Source organism: Pangasianodon hypophthalmus, chromosome 9 (genome assembly GCF_027358585.1).
Source record: "Pangasianodon hypophthalmus isolate fPanHyp1 chromosome 9, fPanHyp1.pri, whole genome shotgun sequence".
Taxonomy (NCBI): domain Eukaryota; kingdom Metazoa; phylum Chordata; class Actinopteri; order Siluriformes; family Pangasiidae; genus Pangasianodon; species Pangasianodon hypophthalmus.
Window position 1 is genome coordinate 18,238,520 of NC_069718.1, and position 19,482 is coordinate 18,258,001.

The window sequence follows — 19,482 nt, forward strand, 5'->3', positions numbered from 1 at the left end:
AGGTATTCCTGAAGACCGTGATTACCCTTGGGTGTGTTAATATTGGTATTATTGGAAATATTACCAATAATATATTGGTAATAAATGCTTTAGAGCAGCAAATCAGCCAAGCACTATTGGTCATGTAGATGTTAGGTAAATAAATGAAACAGCTGATTTTCCAGTGTCACTATATGGTCAACTGTAATAGTGTTCTAGTGTAACAGTGAGAACACCACCTCACTTGCTATAAAATATCCAATACATTATTCAATTCAATTCAATTCAATTCAATTTTATTTGTATAGCGCTTTTAACAATGAACATTGTCTCAAAGCAGCTTTACAGAGCATCAGAACATTATGATTTTCTCTACTTTTTATTTATTATCAATTTGTAAAATTGTTAATCTCTTTATATAATGACTTCATATAATTTTAAGATGCATTTGTTGATGTAAATCTCTCTTACGTCAAGGTTTAATTCTCCAGCTATTAAATGTAAAATAATATAAATTAACTTGTAATTTCTTATAATTAACTGCCTTGCCATTGCTTTGACTACCATTGCTATGCATTGTAGCAGCCCAAATATGTGCCAAGTACATTATGCACCTGGACACAAACCCTAAGCTCTGCAGTTACATCAGAGAGACTGATTGCCAGCGGTAGAAGATCACAAACTCTGGCACATTAACCGGGCACCTGCACTCCATGTGTGTTCAGCTCCTATTAAGTAAATGTTTACTCTCTACACGCAATCTTATGAAACTGATTTGACTTGATGCATTTGATATATATTACTTTATATATTTCATTATATTTACTTTTTATATAGTTTTGTTAATCGTACCATAGTGTCCAGTTCATAGCTACAATAATGGAATGACACTTAATCATTTTAGAGCCTCATACATACAGTTATTTTATTTCTAACAGTCTATGCACTGTTAGATGTATTTAGTGGCCTTTTTAATTTTAATATGCTATACGTCTTTGCACCAGTTTTGTTTGCATTTGGGATAACTAAAAACACCCAGAAAACATGTTCTTATAGATCTTTACACAAGAACAAGATACAGACATAGACATGTCATTTTTCACTGAAATTTTATTTAGTTTTCAAGTATCAGGTATTAAGTACAAATGGCCCTTATATCACAGTGAAGGTCAGAAGGCAAATTTAATTTGACGAATCACATTTAAAATATATTTTAATAAGGAAAAAAGAAATAAACTTGCTGACAAAAAAGGAATTAATTAGTTGAAAATAAATCTCTAACAGTACTGCACTATGTTGTCAAGAAAAATCAATGCATCTCATAATATCAACACATTTATAGTTAGATACCTTTATTGTTAATTGTTAGTAACAGTAAATTTAGGAGCAACAGTCAAGTTAGAAGTTTTAAAATGAAGGGTGAAATGTGCTTGATCTTCCCTAGCTTAGGAAAAGAATGAAATAAAATTAACAGTGTTAGTAAAAGTAAATTTACTGTTGACTGAGAAGAGTGTTGCTTCTAAATTTACTGGTGTTAAGCAACAGTAAATTTAGGAACAACAGTCAAGTTAGAAGTTCTCAAAATGATGAATGAAATGTGCTTGATCTCGTTTGTTTATCTGCTGGCAGGCTTTCTCTACATTCTTTGTCAGGCCAGGCGGACCACAGCTGAAGACACCAATCTTCCCCACCTTAGGAAAAGAATGAAATAAAGGAGTTAGGTGTTAGGAGACAGTCACTCTGTTCAGATTCATTAATGGCAAATATATAATTACTTGTATCACCTCATTTATTGTCAACATTAAAATAAGATGGATGAATATTAGAAATAAAAGTCAATTATATATGTGCATATATTGTATAAGCTCATATGAGTTATTATGGGGTGATTCATTAATATTGAGCGGATCTTTTCTGAATTATTAATGGGTTAGATCTCTTATTTATAGCAACCAGCCATAAAATAAGTTGAAGAACATGCATTACACAGCTGGCAAATCATAACTTAACGACAGTTATGGGAGAGATATCTAAGAATGTGAGGCACCTCAGGGTGAACTTCCTGTAGGGAGCTGAAGAAAGCCAAAAATGGTGGACGACCGAAGTGTGTGACAGAACGCAGGCCAGTAAACAGACTCCTGTTCGACACTTTCTGGAAATGGCGCTCGCATACATACTAAGGAAAGAGAAAAACCATTAAAGCTATTAAGCTATAACTAAAACACTGCCTTTTCCATTTTGCAGAATAAAACTGGTGAATATATTGTGAAATTAAGTAGTGTGAAATTATGCTAGTTCATTAGTTCATAGTTCATAGTTAATTAGCTAGTTCATTAGTTCAAGAAATGTGTCAATGCCTGTCCCTGCAATAGCACAGGATAATTTTGGAAAAGTTCCCTACAAGCATTGTGGTCCTCAGATCAAACTTTTCTGCCAGCTGAGTGATGTAGATGTGTACAGACACCAGCTCCTGTGCATCCATCTCCTCAACTTCTCGTATGATATCTGACACCCACTCAAACTGACGCTGAGTCCGGGTCACCCAGATAAAATACACCTGGTGGAAGATTGGGCACATTTTACTTCTCCAACAGTAAAGCACTAAGAAAGTCAAGCATAAAGTCAAGTGCTGAAGAGTCATGGTATTTGTTTAATATGTGTTGTGATGAAAGATAAGATCTATTAATGACCTTTTATTACCTTTTTGCATTGAACTTTGAGTTTTGCTGAAGACTTGAAAACTAGATCCTTCAGTATAGAAGCAAATGGAGTTACTCCGATGCCTCCTCCCACGAGAACAGACACCTCAAAGTCTTTCCACTCCTGGTGGCCCTCCCCAAATGGTCCATCCAGATACAGCTGAGGAGATTAAAATGTTTCAGCAAGGCCCACAAATCAGAAGTGTAGTAATTAAATCCAAAACCAAGCAAAAGAAGCAAAAGAATAAGTTTTTTTCTATGCAGAGCTGAAAAAAGTAGAAAAAATACAGAAAAGCTGCCTCCTACTTTAGGATAAGTCCCTAGTTCATTCAGTCTCTCTAGGTTGTAGATCTCTCGCAGCTTGCTGGTCCATGGTCCAACGGCACGGATGTGCAGGCTGAGGGTCTCCTCGTGAGGTGCTGAGGTCAGTGTGAAGGGGTGGTACTCATCTGTGCCCAACTCCAGACAGGCCACACGTACCCACTGTCCTGAACGGTAAGTAAATCCCTGGGGGCGCTTAAATTCCAGATATGTCACTCCTGCCATGGAAGAATTTCACAGAATAACTCACACCATGATGGAGAGTTCAGCCTGAAGTAGCTAAAACAGACTTAGGAAAAATCCTGAACCATATGCTGCTGCTTGTTAAGCATGTATATAATATTTGGTACCTGAGGGCAGCAGCTCAGCATTCACCACAGGGATCTCCACCTTCTTCCTGCTGAGGCTGATGAGTTTATCCAGGAGGAAGAGGAGGGCAGGTGGGATCAGGTAGATGTAAAAGCGTGGCTGCTGGAGGAGGGCAAAGCTGCCATGGATTACTGTCTGCCAGGAAGAAAATGCGAAAGAGCAGTTCATTATCTAACAGTCCTACCACAAACAGTATCTCACCCTAATGAAGGCTTATCAAATTATTCAGGCCTTATTCTCACCAGGATATAGATAAGCATGTAAAAATAGTGTGTGATCCAAAACCCTCTGAAACTGATACGTCTGAAGTAGTGTGAGGCAAAGACATACATAAAGGCTAAGACAAAGAGAAGAATGATTCCTGTCATGCCTGCAAGACAAGGAGAGTAAGAGGGAGAATGAGAGTGAGAACAATAAGACATAAAATACATGTACACACCCTTAAATCACTGCTGTTTACACACTCAGTGAACAGTAGCCCTACCTGGTACTGTACAAAAGAACCAGAAGGTCCATTTTTCTGGTAGCTCTGACCTGTAAACAATTTGCACATGTATCCTCAGACACGGCACATTCCAGCAGTATAAGGTTAAGGTTATATTGTATAATGTCAACAAGAACAAAGACATTGACAATTTACCCATTATTGGAAAACACTTTGGGGAACATGCAGGCAAGGATGCTGAGCTCACTGACAGAGAAGATGTAAAGATTGACTAAATGACCCAAGCTGTGTGTAACTGTAGGATGAGAAGGGATAGATGTTAGACCAAGGTCAACATGGCCTTAAAACTGAGAAATTACAAAGTACACTCCAACACAGTGATTCAAACATTATGATACGGCACACCCAACACTCCAGCTTCTGCAAATAGAGAATATGTGGCTCTGAAACTTGCTGTGTAGACGCTAAGATCGGTTTACAGTTGCAGCGTAAACAAATCAATTATATTGTATTTCCCTGAACAGACAAAAAATATGCCAAACCTTCTCAGGTTACCAGTTTTACTTTTTGAATGCCCTGTGTGATTTCTATGTGCAACTGATATGGAGACTATCACAATAAACTGCACCCAAATTTTGCCGAGAAGTTTTAAGGTCTCTTTTTAGGTCCCTGACCTGAAAGGATGATAGCCGTCATTGCCATGAGGCGATGGAGATCTATAGCGGAGTCAAAAGGAATGTATCTGTTGAGGAAGGTTTCTCTGCACATGGTTATGAGGTTGCGACACACTGTGAGGAGCATGTAGGGGAACAAGAAAGAGATGGCAGCAGCAGAGCCTCGGGACACTATAACGCCCACCATGGAGGATTCTGTGACACCGGCGGTGCGATCCTGAAAACCATAGACTACACAAAGAAACATTAGTTGAAATTAAATTAAAAAATTACTCACGAACAGTGAGTAACAATTCACGAACAGACATTTATTAACTCAAATCAGTGCAAAAAAATCAAAATAAGCTTAATGTACTGATAATGTACATTATGATTTATGGCAAATCTGTCACGATTATGGTTACATAATGAGGAAAATGAAAAGGTGAGCCTAGACTCACAATAGCATCTCTCCAGAGCAACCCCAGCAGTGATCCCATAGATGACACCAATGCACACAATATGGCGACGGTAGTTTTCGACAAAGCGTTTAAACTGTTGGATCTTCTGTTGGACACGACTCCTAATGTAGCGCTCTCTCTGAGGCTTTACATACAGCTTCGAGTTGGAGATGCCCGATCTGGAAAAAAAACAGCAATGAGTACTCTATAAGGTGATTATGAACTCTTACTTCAAGTGAAGCCACATGCCACCATTGAGGTATTCAGACCATATATGGCTGGTTTAAAAGATGATTTAATTCATAGTGAAATTTTGCAGACATCATGTCATTGCATTACATCAAGCCCACAAACACAGCTGGTTTTAGGATGCTAATCTGAAAATAACAGGGATCACAGTAGCTTAGGTAAAGCCTAATGGATCACACTGTAATCATACATGGACATCTGGACATGTAACATGACAAATGGTAGATCATGTTTGTAAAACAATAAAGCAGCTATTTCCAGCATCTAATAACATTTGATGTCTTTGATGTCATTGATGTCATTGTACACTGGGTAAGTGCAATAGATTAGAAAACCGCAATTATAAATAGGATACTAAGTGACAGACAGGCTACTAAAGTTCTCACTTTTTTCTTTGGCGAAGTTCCTGGCCATCATCTACAGGGCAATTGTATACAAAGTCACCATCTTTTTTAAAAGAGGAACTGAAAGTAAAAGAAGACATATGTTCATAGAGTGAACAAATACATACTGGCATCAGAATCAGGCTTTGAGTTAAATTTAAACAGACCTTTTTATTTAAAAAAATTACCTGTGTTTCTTTGTGATGATAAAGGACACACGATGTTGGTTTAGTCTGTTCATGTCACGCATTTCCATTCCTGCAGTTATGTGATAAAAATAGCACAAGAAACAGTAAATTAAACTCCAGCTCAGCAGAACCCAAGACCAGGATGGATATTGGACAATTTCCACATTCTCACTAGTATAGAAAAATGATAGGCTGCCATATGACTATTTTTATAGTTGCATAAGAAAGTTGAATGCTTCCAATTACACTGAGCTGCTCAACACTGATTCTATCAAAAAAAAAAAAGAAATTGAGTTCAGAAGGGCTGAGAGCCACCACATTTAGAAACAGCTTGGAAATAAGTTGAAAGCATAGGCAGATGGCACAAATGAGCTTTAGTTGATAAATGTGGTTTGTAGACACCTGAACATGTTTTCACCCGCATTTAAGAGACTTTGGGCACAATATGCTGTTGTGATTCTAAGATAAAAGTACAGAGCTAGAAAACACCTTTGATGTTAAGTTGTGCAAACTGCAGGACATTCTCATGATCTTGCAGTAAGACGTGAAAGTCTTCCCAGGTGATGTGATCTTTGTTATCAAAGCCTGCAGCATGAAGCATAGCTGCTATAGCCTCCTCTGCTTGGTTCTTAGAGAGGACATTACTGGAGATCTCCAAGAAAGACCTAAGCAGATATATGGAAAGACAAGGAAGAACTTTACGCTTTAGGTCCCTGATCTGTAAAGATGACCTGTAATTTGAAAATTAATTGCATACTGCAGTGTAAATTAGTGTCAAGGCTTACTTAATTCCATTGATTGATTAGCTGCCCAAATAAGCCAGTATTTAATATTATAATATTTACCTGAGTAAAGAACAAAAATCTTCCTTAGACAGGAAACCTTCTCCTTTAATATCATGCATGGAGAACAGGAGCTTGGACTTTTCCTCTGGGGTTCCTGAAATAGAGACCAATAATAAGGTAACAGAGTAAAATAAAGGTTATATAGGATTCAAAAACAAAATGTAACACATTTAAGAAAAGTTTCTGGCCACGTTGTCCTTTCCTAAGTCAGAAAAATGTTAATAAGTTGACCTTTCATGAAGATGACCAGAACATCGAGAAACTCTTGAAAAGAGAGGTATCCGTTGCCATCCTTATCTGCCAGAGAAAACATGGACTCCACAAAGGGCGAGTCAGGCTTCAGCCCAAGTGCATGGGCAAACTCAGATCCTGTGAGCTCACACTGAAGAGCCTCTTTGGTTTTCTTGGAGGACACACCACTCAGATCTCCTGCATCACTTTTATCAATATCTAGAATCTGAGGTCCGAGAAGAGATTTAAGATGCTGAAATGTCAGACTTCAAACTCAATTACAAACTCCATCGCAAGAAGCAGACTCAAGCTGATTTATTTGTAACACACACACACACACACACACACACACACAAATGATTACTGATTTGGGTGTCCAGTTCCTACCTTTGCAAATGCATGTCTGAAAAAAGTCTCCACTATCTGAGCTCGCTGCTCTTTGGTCACCGCCTCCTTCAGCAGTTCTTTCTCACTCATCTCGGTCACTATCAGATGCTGGGTAATTTCCTTCAGGTCAGACTGCAGCTGAGCCACAAACTCTGATCTCTGCACAGCGTTCTCAAATAACAAAACCTGAAGAGATTTTTAATATATGTTGATTACTGCATTTTGACAGCCATAACACGTTTCAGCACATCAGATTTTCAACTTATTACATGCAATTTGTAGTGGATTTGAATATGTGGAAATGTTAAACATAATTATTTCCTACCAGATCATATTCCTTGGGGATCTTCAGAAGTAGGGCACGGTGCTGGTGATCGTTGGACAGAAACACCTCAAGGAGGTCCTGAGTGCCGAGGTTATGAGTGCGCACAGGGGATCCATTTTCACCGTAAATCAGGAGCCGTTTCTTTTCATCAATCTCCAGGCTGACATACTGAGGAGAATCTGAATATCCTTGCCACTCACAAGCTAGATAAATAGAGATACCAGGAAAGATTGCCTTTGTAACACTTCTCCGATAACACGGGATCAAGCAATAATAATGTGGGCTGCACAAACTACCTCTGATTCCATGAGTGGTGGTTTTGTCTTTGGTGGGGCCTTGGGTCCTTTTCAGAAACCTTTTGTATTTGGTTGCCCGGATGTAGGCCACTATGTAAGCCACGAGGAAACTCACTGTTTAAGTTTTAAAGAAAGAAGAAATTAGTGTAATTTTGAACCTTGCATGACAGTTAAAGATCTCAGCCTTGTATCTAAATTAATCCACACCTATCTGCAGTCATACTGACCTACAGGGAAGAAGAAAAGGGCAATAACAAAAATGCCAAAGCCTGCTTTACTGCCACTGTCGAAGTAACTCATAGAAGTAGCATTAGTACAAGGATACAGCATGGAGGCTGTGATTGTCTGAGGTTGAGGGCAGGGATCACCTGTAGGTGCCAGAGAATCAGTGGTTGAAATATCTGAAAGCATATAGTAGAATTAATAATATGTGATGTGTAGGTTTTTTATTAATTGTACCATTTAGCCAGAAAAACACATTCTCTTGTAGGTCTCCACTCTCTGCACTAGTGGTACTGAGAAGCACATCATAGTATGTGGTGTTTCGTATAGCTTGGATCTCCTCCTCCGTAAACAAGCTATGAAGAGAGCACAGAAAGTCAAATTTTAGAGAGAAATACAATTCTATATCAAAGCTACAGGTCATAGAATTTTTTTTTAAATGTCAGCATTGTTTCAAGGGTCTTGGGGTGGAATTTGTACACATGCATCATACATCATTTAAGATAAGTGATATGTTATCACACTCCAAATTTAGATGTGAAAGAAATCTTTTTTCTTGCTGAAAAAGAAATATATTTATTCTCAAATTTGGTGGAAAGCTGATGAACGATACTTAGCCGGTTTATTCTAGGTGTGGAATTTGTACTGTTAGCCAGCTTAGAGGTTGTTAAGCTCGTTATAGCCAGCTACGGATTAACAGGACTTGTTTGTTTGTATTCCTCGGTTATATAGGCTAGAGTGAGTCACTCGAGGCATTTGCTCACATTTATTACTCTGAGTTTTAGCTAGCATGCTAACACTATTTAGCTTATAGCCAAAACAGCAACATAGGTTTGCTCTTTCACCTGGGTTCAGATGCTTGGGTCCCAGTACTAAACTTCACACTACCATACTAAATAATTGGTCAGTACAACATTGGTGTCATTACTAGTTTTTGTGACACAGCCTTGAATTCTCTCTGAATGTGTATTACTTGCACAGCCACAAGGTTAATCAGTGCGGTGTAGAATGATACATGATACAATGATCCATGTTACGAAATGCTTTTCTGCAAGTGGCTCACGGCCTACCAGAGGGTGCGAATTTCCCAGTCTTACATCCAACAGCTTTAAATTTCTGAAATAATTAACAGAAACGGTGAGCAAATATGACATGTTTATCATGTAATTAATATCCTACCCATTTTGTTGGTTTTCAAACCAGAATCGGTCTGCATTTCTGATGCGTTCAAACTGGTCCAGGACAATGGACGAAACCACTGGACCTGGTCCATTGCTTATCTCCAGCAGAACTCCTACAAACAGCTCCAACCTGTTGATATCGTTTCCGTATAGCTTGGACAGCTCCAAAAATAACTACAGCAAAACCGGATATAGACATTAGAGGAAATCAATATTACAAATATATTACAATTTGAAATATTACATTTCATGAATGAATGTATTACAGCAGATATGACTGCATAATAATACCGATGGATTAGTCTTGTTCAGGTTGGGATTAATTTCTCCCCAGGTCTTGACAGGTGGAATGTTGAGGGCCTCTCTGACTTGGTTATAGCTCGCCAGCCCAAAGTCTCGGCCTCTCTGAATGGCCATGGCCACTGCATCAGTGCGTGAAAACTGCAAGGAACCGTACATGTAGTCTGCACAAAGAAGGTAAAAGATCGGATATGAGTTCATCACTTGCTTGAGATTTCAAAAAGAATAGCTACAAGAGAAGAGAGCAAGAAAAAGAAAGAGTAACCTTGCAAATCCTCAACAATTATGTTGTCCTCTCTCTCAGCTGTCTGTGAAGCCATACCCATTATAAGATCGTCCACATCTTGGCCAGATTTTAAATTTGGGTTCTACAGCAAGGAACCAAATTTTAAAAAGCTGCTTCATTAAATTGGAAAAAGTTTGAAACTTAATGTAGAATGATTTGAATGTTGAACACATTTGTCTTTATTCTTGACTCACATCTCTGTTCCAAAAACTGTTGCATAAGCGGAGTGCTGGAGAAGTGCTCCCATCCAAGTTTACAACTTTTCTGTAATGACAAGTCCTGTTTCTAAAAAATAAAATAAAATAAAATAAAAACATGTTGAACACTATTAAATTTTTAAACATTATTGAGAATCAGTACAATTCAACAGGCATGCACATTATGGAACAAAAATTTATTTTGTAATTCAGTCTTGTTCTGGTTAATGTGTGTTTGCAAGTACTTACCGCATATAGACACCAGAGGGAAGCAGAGTTAAATCAAAACATGTTGTTACAATCTGAAACTCAGGAGAAATTCCTGGATCCACAGTTTTCTGATAGCCTAGAAGTGTGTAAGAAAAAAATCATGATTGCATTCAAGAAATATTATAGTCAGCCTTACCTGATTTTCAGAATAAAACTGGCACTGCATGTAAAATAGCCTATATTTTATGGACTGTTATGTCAAGCATGACGTCTGATTTTGGCAAAAAAGCAGTTCCATGGAACACGTCTGAATTCTAATTAAATCTCACTTTAAATGTTTGATACAACCTTTAAGATTATTCATGTTCTGTTTCTTCAGTAAGGACAATCCAACAAAAATAGCTTCCTCAGCAGAAATAATAACCCTGGCTTGAGTTAACCTTCACTGACGTAGCTAAAGCGCACTGTGACCATTAAACAGAACCTCAAGTGGTAACTCACTAAACCACAGGTAAGTAGAGCATGTCAGCTCACCACAATTTGTGTACACACACACAAACACACACACACACACACACACCTATCATACAATCCTTGAAAGGACTTTCCACTAACATAATTGTTAATGCAGCTAATTAATACTATGCCTACACTTTGAATTTGGCTCTTTGAATTTATTTATTTATTTATTTATTTATTTTTTTGCAGTTGTAGAAAAAAAAAAGAAGAAAGAAACAGTTTTCCTAATGGGGACTAGCCAAATGCCCCCACAAAGTCAAATCTATCAGATATTCCTATCCTTGTGCGGATATTTATTCCCAACCAAGATATAAAAACTTGCACACACACACACACACACACCCCTTCCCTGTGACCTCTTACCTGGGTATGGAGGCACTGAGACTCCTAGATATGCAGGCAGCCATTCATAGAATGCAATGTTCTGATGAAAGAAGGAAAGAATATAGCACTGCTTATGGAGATAAACCATACAAACATATCAAATAATAATCCATATAAAGTATTGACTCTTGCTTAAGGCAATAGTTTTCTTCACCTTTCAGTATCATGTACTGACTCATGACTTGGGCAACTATTTATTTTGCACCTGGAGTAGCCTGTAGTTCAAACAATTGTGTCTTAAGCCCTGTTGCAGAAAGTGTGTGAAGCAACCCTACAGGTGGACAGACTAACAAATTGGTACTTCCATCTACTCCTTGTGGTTTCTAAATAACAGATGACTTTTCTCTTTACCTGAAATGTGGCAATAACCCTCTTCCTTGCATTTTGAAAAAGCTCCTCATCTGACCATGATGGGTGTTCCTTGTGTAGTTGAGTAGCAAGGTAATTATGGTAACGAAACCAAACAATCGCCTCAGCTACTGTGAAGATATTCTCATTGGCCCAGGCATTTCCAAATTCTGTGGAAACATAATCATCAGTAAACACAACGAGAGATTACGATATCTCACACCTGTACTGTTTATTTTATATGTTTGACTGAAACTTATGTATATGTTTTTGACATATAAGATATGCCCTCTCTTTATGTAACCTGTATAACCTATTGAGCTCTGGCAGCTGAAAGAAATCCTGCTGATCACATCTTACAATTTGCTAAATGTGTTTCTTAAGGAAGACAAGCTCCCTTGGATAGCATTTTGCTATCTAGACATTGCTCAATGACTTAAGTTCATTGAGACATGCATTACCACAGATTATGTGGCAGAAATGAAGAACAACACCATAAAAAGGCAACAACACAAACAACAACAATACAGTCACTGTAGGATTTAATGAGGTTTAGCAAAAATATAGGACCAGGTGGAAAACATAAAAAAGACAATAATGAAGATTGAGTCTGTTTTGCGGAATGAATGAGGTCATTCTAAACTTTCTGAAAACATTGCACTATTTAGTATTCTAAACATAGAAAACATATACTTCAGTACAGGTGTCACATCAGACGTTGAAGCTCCACCATCCTAACTACAGCTGAGTGAAATTACCCAAAAGCCTTGTTAAATTAAAACCTTAATTCTCAGTATCAGCAACACCACTTTTGTCAGCTGATTCTTTTTTGAGGAACATAAAATTGCTAATGCTTTTACCATAGAGGCCGTCTGGGCCAGTCTGTCCGTTGCAGGGGTTTGGAGCACTCCACATGAAATTGTTACTGGCAGTCTGCTTTGGCATGTCAGGAGAAGAGCCTGCAGATAGAAGCCCTCCATGGAAACTCCTCAGGGCATCACACCAAGAGCTGGAGGAGCCATAGATTGAGCTGCCATCAATCCAAGCTGTCACATGGTTCACCTGTAAGGAAATGAACCCTCAGCTTTTATTCAGTTATTCACTTAAAGTATATTATCCAGTAACTACAAAAGAGCTGATAGAAAAGATATGCAATTACAAAAGTGAGCAATGTATGTTTGGGAGTTTAAGGGGTTAAATAAATTTTTTTCAAGTAAATAGTTTCTACACCAGAAAATTTTCTATGAATATGAGTCATAAAAAATATATTCATAGAGTACAAATATCTGTTCTGCCCAGTCTTTTTGGGTGTAGTTCTAGTCTTTAATGTAAATTCATTACACTGAGGTCTTTATGAAGTGTTACCTGTTTTCTGGGGTTGTTTGGACTCTGTCCACTACTCTGGTCCCACTGCACACGCTGGAACTGGAGCAGGACTTCTTCTGTGGAGTTATGCCCAAAGACGGGGTCATCCTTTGGGACTGGGATGTCCATGAACTCAGCAGGGCAACCGGGTCTTCGGGATTCCACAATCTCATACGCTACATGAAAACCTAATGGCCACCAGTAAATTTGGTAGTTGTACAATGTATATTCATTATGTACTGAACTACTGAACTGAACAGAATATATATATATATATATATATATAAAATGAAGGAATCACTCACCAAAAAACAATGAGAGAACCGTTCGGTTCTGGACTGATAGGTGGCCACAGGGGCCACGTGACAGTGTGTTGCTGATGCACCGTGCATTGGGTAGGTGCAGTCCTTTGATTTGAAAAACTCCGTCTGAGTAGTGAGCGGACAGGAGGCGCATGAGAGGTGCACCTGTTCAACAAACATTCACAGTGCTGGGATCAGGTTCCTTAGAAGGGACTATGGCTACATCCCCTTCAGGGACACTAGTAGGAATTTGGGAATTTGGGCCCCCTGACAGGTTTATGCACTAGCCTTTCAAACATTTTTTTATTCTCCTGGACAATTTTTGCTACCCCTTGAGCCTGCTTTCTACTCAGGGCCTTTGGAATCACCCCCACTTCTTTTTAACAATTTCCTTGGTTCCAACCAGCATACTATAATACTAAATATTACATCAATATAATCTGTTGCCAGGAACCAGTAGGTTTCACCTATCTGTACTACAGAAAATTGGGTCTTTATCTATTTTTCTTGGTGCCACAATGAACACAATGAATTGAAAAACAATTCCCTCCATAAAGAACCTTCCACATGATGTAAAGATTTAAATTATAAAATAATTTTTGGCTCATTGTGAAACCAACAAATAACCTTAAAGAATCATCCATCAAAATGGTTCTCATTTCTGTAAAGAAGGTAATTTAATTCATATGCGTAAATAATACAGTTTTGTCTGTATTATATATATATATATATATATATATATATATATATATATATATATATATATATATATATTTTTTTTTTTTTTTTTTGTAAAAAATGATGATTCCATCTAGCACCCTAAAGGATCTTTGGTTTGTCACTACAACAGAAGGTTTCCATTTCAGAATAGATTCCAAGTAGAAGCCTTTTACCAAGATTGAACCCTTAGCCATCCAAGGACCAATGGGAAACCTATGTATCTAATACTGTAGCATAGATTGCACTACTGATAAGTACATATCAAACTGTTACCTGCTGTCCCCCGACGATGATAGGCCAAGTTATTATACCAGCCATCATATCTTTGAACTTCCCAAGTGATGCCGGAATCTGAGTTACAAAAAAAGACAACTACAATCATGGTGTGAATAACATAGTGGGTAGACCTCCCTAATTAAGAAATGACCCCACATATCAGAAACACGTGGTGCCACTACTGCTCCCAATTGTCATCTGATTTGGAGGTAAGCAGGTAAAAGTGCAAACACTGAAAGTAGAAAGCAATCTAACATCACAGATGAGTTTTTTTTTTTTTTACACTGGCCTATATACAGGTACCAACTTATATAGGCCTATATACAGTACAGTATATGGCCAAATGTTTGTGGACACCTGACCATCACACCCATATATAGTGCTTCCCTTGAAAGCACACAATTGTCTATAATGTCATTGTATGCTGTAGCAATACAATTTGTCTTCACTGGAACTAAGAGATTTAAGCCCAAACATGTTCCAGCATGACAATGCTCCTGTGCACAAAGCGAGCTCCATAAAGACATGGTTTGGCAAAGTTGGAGTGGAAGAACTGGAGTGGCCTGCACAGAGCCCTGACCTCATTAATGCTCTTGTGTCTGAAGGGGAAAAAAACATTATAACAGCAAAGGGGGACTAAATCTGGAATGGGGTGTTCACATGGATGTGAAGGTCAGGTGTCCAAAAACATTTGGCCATATAGTGTATATCATGATCATTCTTTATGTGCATGAATAATCATTCATTATGTGCAAACTCCCTTCCAAACATAAAGTTGCTACATTTCAGTAATGATCAATTGGTGATTAATCATACTATACTTGCCTTATCATTCACATGTGCTCACATACCTGGAATATACAGGAGGAAATGGATACATACATGGATATTGTGGGAAAAAAAAGGCAGTTGACCTTGTTGTCATTTCTTAAAGAAGTAAACAAAAGTGATGCTAGAAAAGTGTTGTCATATTCATGTTATGCTGTAAGACCCAAATATTTGTTGTGAGGTTATATGAACACACAGGAAATGTGCAGCTGACTTCTCCAGTCCTCACACAGCGTCACTAAAATGTTATGGTTGCAATCCCTCATTGTACCATGGTCATCATACCTATGCTATTAGCCCTAGGTCTTTATGACGGCATTAAACATTACTGTATGACATGAAGAGCTTGGAGTACTGTTGTGTCTGTATATTCCAGGAGCTTTTCCCTCCCTGCTGTCCAGCTGCTGGATCACCTCTCCCTTGGCACCTCATGATTTATCAGTTGTATCAGTTGATATATTAAATAGACAAGAACATTTAATTGGTGTAAAGCTTATGTTCACTGTAACACAACCAGCATGGAGAAGGAAAGAAGAAGAAGAAGAAGAAAAAACAAAGCTACAGTGTGAACTCATTCTTTAAAAAACTTTGGAATCATATTAAAAGCCCTTTGACTTTGCTTACCTGCTGCACAGACTGTCAGAGACAGCACGATTATTGTCCACCATGCGCTCCTGTGCAAATCCATTCTGGAGAAAGACGCAACCAAGTGTAGCTCTTTAGGAAGCAAGACACCTGGAGAACCCTGGAGTGGAGAAGTCACAGCATGAAATCACTCAGAGGCAGGAGACACGAAACAGCAATGTAGTGCGAGAGAAACCAAGAAGCAGTTCAGTTTCCCGTTCGCACACTGCGCATTGTAGGCAGGAGTGAAGCACTGGGCACTGGGAGCGCCTGAGCAGTGTTATCTGAGTGCAACCAAAAAAAAGCGCAGGGAGTGTGTGGACGCAGCTACAGCGTGCGCGCGGCTGAAACAAAGTGCTTATCAGACTCATCAGAGAAGGGATGGTCATCCCTGGTTGACACCTCCATTCCTGAACATACCATCTATGCAAATGAAGGCGAACTGCAGGAGGTGTGAGGATATAAAAGATGCTCCCCGCCGTGGAAAGACAATTCCCCCTGGACTGCGACTATCCTGCACGTTTTTTGCACACTTTGCCTTGTTTCTTGTGCTTACAGGTAAGAAGCAATGATTACATGAAATCTAACTTGTTTAAAATATGGATCAGATGAGTTGAGGAGAAACTGGATCAGTTTCCAAGATCCTGTAATTAGGCCTACATCATTAATTATCATCATAATGCACTGATCTTGCAAACTTTTTTTTTTAAATTTGTGAATAATATAATGTAATAGGATTAATAAATAAAGGCACAAACAGGCTACTCAGGAGGCTTTACAGGATGTTTGTCATGCAGTCATTCTTAAATGAGAGATGCGCTCCAGTTAAGCAGGCTCTTATCTGAGTATCTGCCGGTAACTGAGCTCCTGTCCTCACTGTGGCGCGGTGTGCTTTCAGCTTCAGCGCACGGATTTGGAGGGAAGATGACTTTCTACGATGACATTTACCCATTCTACCCGCTACAAAGAACCCCGTTCATATTCAGCGGCAGCCTGCTCGCTGTCATCCTGGTGTTCCTGACGCTGCTTGTCACCTTGCTCCTCATTGTGCCCGGGATACGTGGCCGATCGGTAAGGGCACTCAAATACAACAGCCCAGGAACAAAGAACACCTCACTTAGAGGCTACTTGTGCTTTTAGGAGGCCAAACTTTAACAAAGACATCTTGTTTTGCTTGTCAATAATAAATCAGTTGTTATATATCATTAATTGCATACTAATATTACAAAGAACAAAGAACACCTCACTTAGAGGCTACTTGTGCTTTTAGAAGGCCAAATTTTAACAAAGACATCTTGTTTTGCTTGTCAATAATAAATGAATTTTAAATATCATTAATTGCATACTAATTTTACAAAGAACAAAGAACACCTCACTTAGAGGCTAGTTGTGCTTTTAGAAGGCCAAACTTTAACAAGGAAATCTTGTTTTGCTTATCAATAATAAATTAATTGTTATATATCATTAATTGTATACTAGCATTACAAAGAACTCCTCACTTAAAGGCTACTTGTGCTTTTAGAAGGCTACACTTTAACAAACAAATCTTGTTTTGCTTGTCAATAATAAATGAATTGTTGTATATCATTAATCGTATACTAATATTACAAAGAACACCTCACTTAGAGGCTATTTGTGCTTTTAGGAGGCCACACTTCAACAAAGAAATCTTGTTTTGCTTGTCAATAATAAATGAATTTTAAATATCATTAATTGCATACTAATATTACAAAATATGTTTGTGTTTTTTTTTCTTTCAGCGGATTCTTTGGACATTCAGGATAATTATTAGCTTATTCATAGGAGTGGTTATAGTTGGTGAGTACCTTATAACCTAAATTTTGTAAACACATATTAAACAACCATTCAATCAATATCTTGTTCACCCTATACAGTACTAATAGGCTGAAAAAGATTTGAAAAATGGGATAGGTGTTTATAATGACCTTCGATAAACTGTACTGTCATAACCTGGAAACTAGTACTTCATTTTAATGTTAAACATGTTCCTTGTTTAAGTCATACATTAACCTAGAAATGACATGCTGCTGAAATGATAACTTTTAAATACATGCACTGAGAAGGAGTTATTCCTTCCTGTTACAGCTCTAAACTTCACCTGTGACTGGGCTGAAGGAAGGGTGAAGGCCAACACTACTTACAAATCCTTCAGTAATGTTGTGGTGAATGCTGAGGTGGGTCTGCACGTGGGCCTGTATGGAATTAACATCACACTCAGAGGTCAGTCAACCAGAAACTCTGTCTCAACACAAGCTTTTGCTTTTTTGTAAATATATTATAATAAAATAAATTAGATGTGCAGTAAAGAAGAATCATGTATATATTTTGTAAAAACTTAAGCAAATGATTGAAGTTAGGCCAGGTCAGAGAAGGCTTCATATATTTAATATTTATTTCTGTCCCTGTAGGAGATCCTGTCGTACAGTTCAACGAGACCATAGACTACAATGAAATGTTCACATGGAATGGTGTCATAGATGATGATTATTCTGATGCCTTGGAAAAAGGTCTTCCCAACCCCATCCTGTACATTGCTGAGAAGTTCACCCTCAATAGCCCCTGCAGTCTCATCTATCAGTACCAGTACTCAGGCAGATACGCCTCGGCCACCCTGTGGTAAGACACCGTGATCATTGACACCGTCTTCAGAATGTAGATACAAGGCCTATTCAACAAGTGCAAACAGGTACAGTAAAGAATGGTCTCTCTCACTCTTTCCCACAGGACGGCTTTTTGCTGTTGGATAGTGGCCAACATCCTCTTCTCAATGCCTGTCATCCTCTACGCCGGCTTCATGATGGTTGCAACAGCGGCTTTTATCTTCTTCTCCTTGGCCTCCTTTTCCACAATTTACAACATCCCACAGTGCAGCTTCTCTATAGGCACGGAATCCTTTGAACCTGAATATAGCCATTCCTTCTGGTTAGGTGTCGCTACTGGTACGTATCCTGCGTCATGCATAGTGATTTAACACTTATGTCTCTCTGATATATTGAGTGTTGTAGACTATACATGAAACAGTAATGACATCAAAGATATTATAAAACACAACTGAGAACAGCAGATCTCTTGTGAATAACACACTATTCTGGTTTACAGGTTTATTGTGTACAGTGATTGGTATTGTAGTGATTCTGCTGGACTGCCTGATCCCAGAGAAGATGAGGGAAGCTTTCAGTGTTGGGGTGGATGAGGATGATGATAATGACATGTACTCAATATCAGAGGGCTACATCAACACTAGCTTCCTAGATGGAGCAAGTTTAGAAGGCGTGACTGTAAAAAGAACGAACCAAGAACCACAGCAGATCTCCACTTTAACTGTAAGTCTCCATACCCTTATCAAACAAGCATTAAATAATATAAATTAACTAATATAAACTTTCAGATGATTCCTGGTATTAATAAAACTCAACGTTTTAATAGTGATGAATAAAATGATGCACTTTATGTCTCCACAGAAGCTTTGAGAAACCAACTGAAGCTGACAAGGCCATTATTTCCCATACTTGAAAATCACACATCCTTCAGAATGAAGCCTTTTTTTTTTGCTGGGGGTTGCTGTAAATACAAATGTAAACATTTTTTCTGTTGTAACTTCACATAAATATGTGTGTAAATATGTATATACATATGTTTGAGTTAAGAAAAATAAATATATGTGAAAAACATTGTTTACAGAGCAATCAAATTAATAATGCATGTAACCCATGTATTCCACTCTTATGTTGGATGATAATGCCAGTTCCCCATATTCCTTCTATGAGTATGTTTTCTAGTACAGTCATCTGGCATAGGTTGCTGGCATAACTCCAGGGAGTAAAACTATCTTATATATGCACTGTATTGTTTAGATGTAGTTCATGGA

The 19,482-nt window shown here is 38.2% G+C and overlaps 2 protein-coding genes across 2 annotated transcripts; one reads left to right on the forward strand and one right to left on the reverse strand.

Moving 5' to 3' along the window:
• Window positions 1-1,124: 1,124 nt before the first annotated feature.
• On the reverse strand, window positions 1,125-15,914 carry duox (dual oxidase). Its single transcript, XM_026919068.3, has 33 exons — window positions 15,594-15,914; window positions 14,139-14,216; window positions 13,149-13,310; window positions 12,844-13,031; window positions 12,339-12,540; window positions 11,482-11,648; window positions 11,110-11,170; window positions 10,267-10,363; window positions 10,015-10,105; window positions 9,800-9,902; window positions 9,526-9,698; window positions 9,233-9,408; window positions 8,291-8,409; window positions 8,059-8,199; window positions 7,832-7,945; window positions 7,536-7,738; window positions 7,211-7,396; window positions 6,824-7,049; window positions 6,593-6,686; window positions 6,237-6,412; window positions 5,748-5,817; window positions 5,563-5,640; window positions 4,928-5,106; window positions 4,488-4,718; window positions 4,009-4,108; window positions 3,853-3,902; window positions 3,611-3,738; window positions 3,350-3,503; window positions 2,985-3,217; window positions 2,680-2,838; window positions 2,381-2,536; window positions 2,027-2,155; window positions 1,125-1,670 (listed from the first exon to the last, which is right to left on the reverse strand). Exons 1-33 carry the CDS (start codon window positions 15,655-15,657, stop codon window positions 1,548-1,550), a joined length of 4,611 nt encoding a protein of 1,536 aa, XP_026774869.2. The 5' UTR covers window positions 15,658-15,914; the 3' UTR covers window positions 1,125-1,547.
• Window positions 15,915-15,924: 10 nt separating this feature from the next.
• On the forward strand, window positions 15,925-19,202 carry duox2 (dual oxidase 2). The gene is made up of 8 exons (XM_026919689.3): window positions 15,925-16,151; window positions 16,492-16,664; window positions 17,354-17,411; window positions 17,700-17,834; window positions 18,023-18,230; window positions 18,339-18,553; window positions 18,714-18,937; window positions 19,076-19,202. Exons 1-8 carry the CDS (start codon window positions 16,019-16,021, stop codon window positions 19,082-19,084), a joined length of 1,155 nt encoding a protein of 384 aa, XP_026775490.2. The 5' UTR covers window positions 15,925-16,018; the 3' UTR covers window positions 19,085-19,202.
• Window positions 19,203-19,482: the final 280 nt, after the last annotated feature.

Bases quoted from the DNA above. Each gene is read 5' to 3' on its own strand.
- duox (XM_026919068.3), bottom strand. From the start codon at position 15,657: ATGGATTTGCACAGGAGCGCATGGTGGACAATAATCGTGCTGTCTCTG. The intron at 13,311-14,138 runs GTAACAGTTTGA...TTTGTTGAACAG, and splicing joins TCATCGTCGGGGGACAGCAG to GTGCACCTCTCATGCGCCTC. The intron at 13,032-13,148 runs GTGAGTGATTCC...GGTGGCCATTAG, and splicing joins GGTTCTCTCATTGTTTTTTG to GTTTTCATGTAGCGTATGAG.
- duox2 (XM_026919689.3), top strand. From the start codon at position 16,019: ATGCAAATGAAGGCGAACTGCAGGAGGTGTGAGGATATAAAAGATGCT. The intron at 16,665-17,353 runs GTAAGGGCACTC...TTTTTCTTTCAG, and splicing joins CCGGGATACGTGGCCGATCG to CGGATTCTTTGGACATTCAG. The intron at 18,231-18,338 runs GTAAGACACCGT...TCTTTCCCACAG, and splicing joins TACGCCTCGGCCACCCTGTG to GACGGCTTTTTGCTGTTGGA.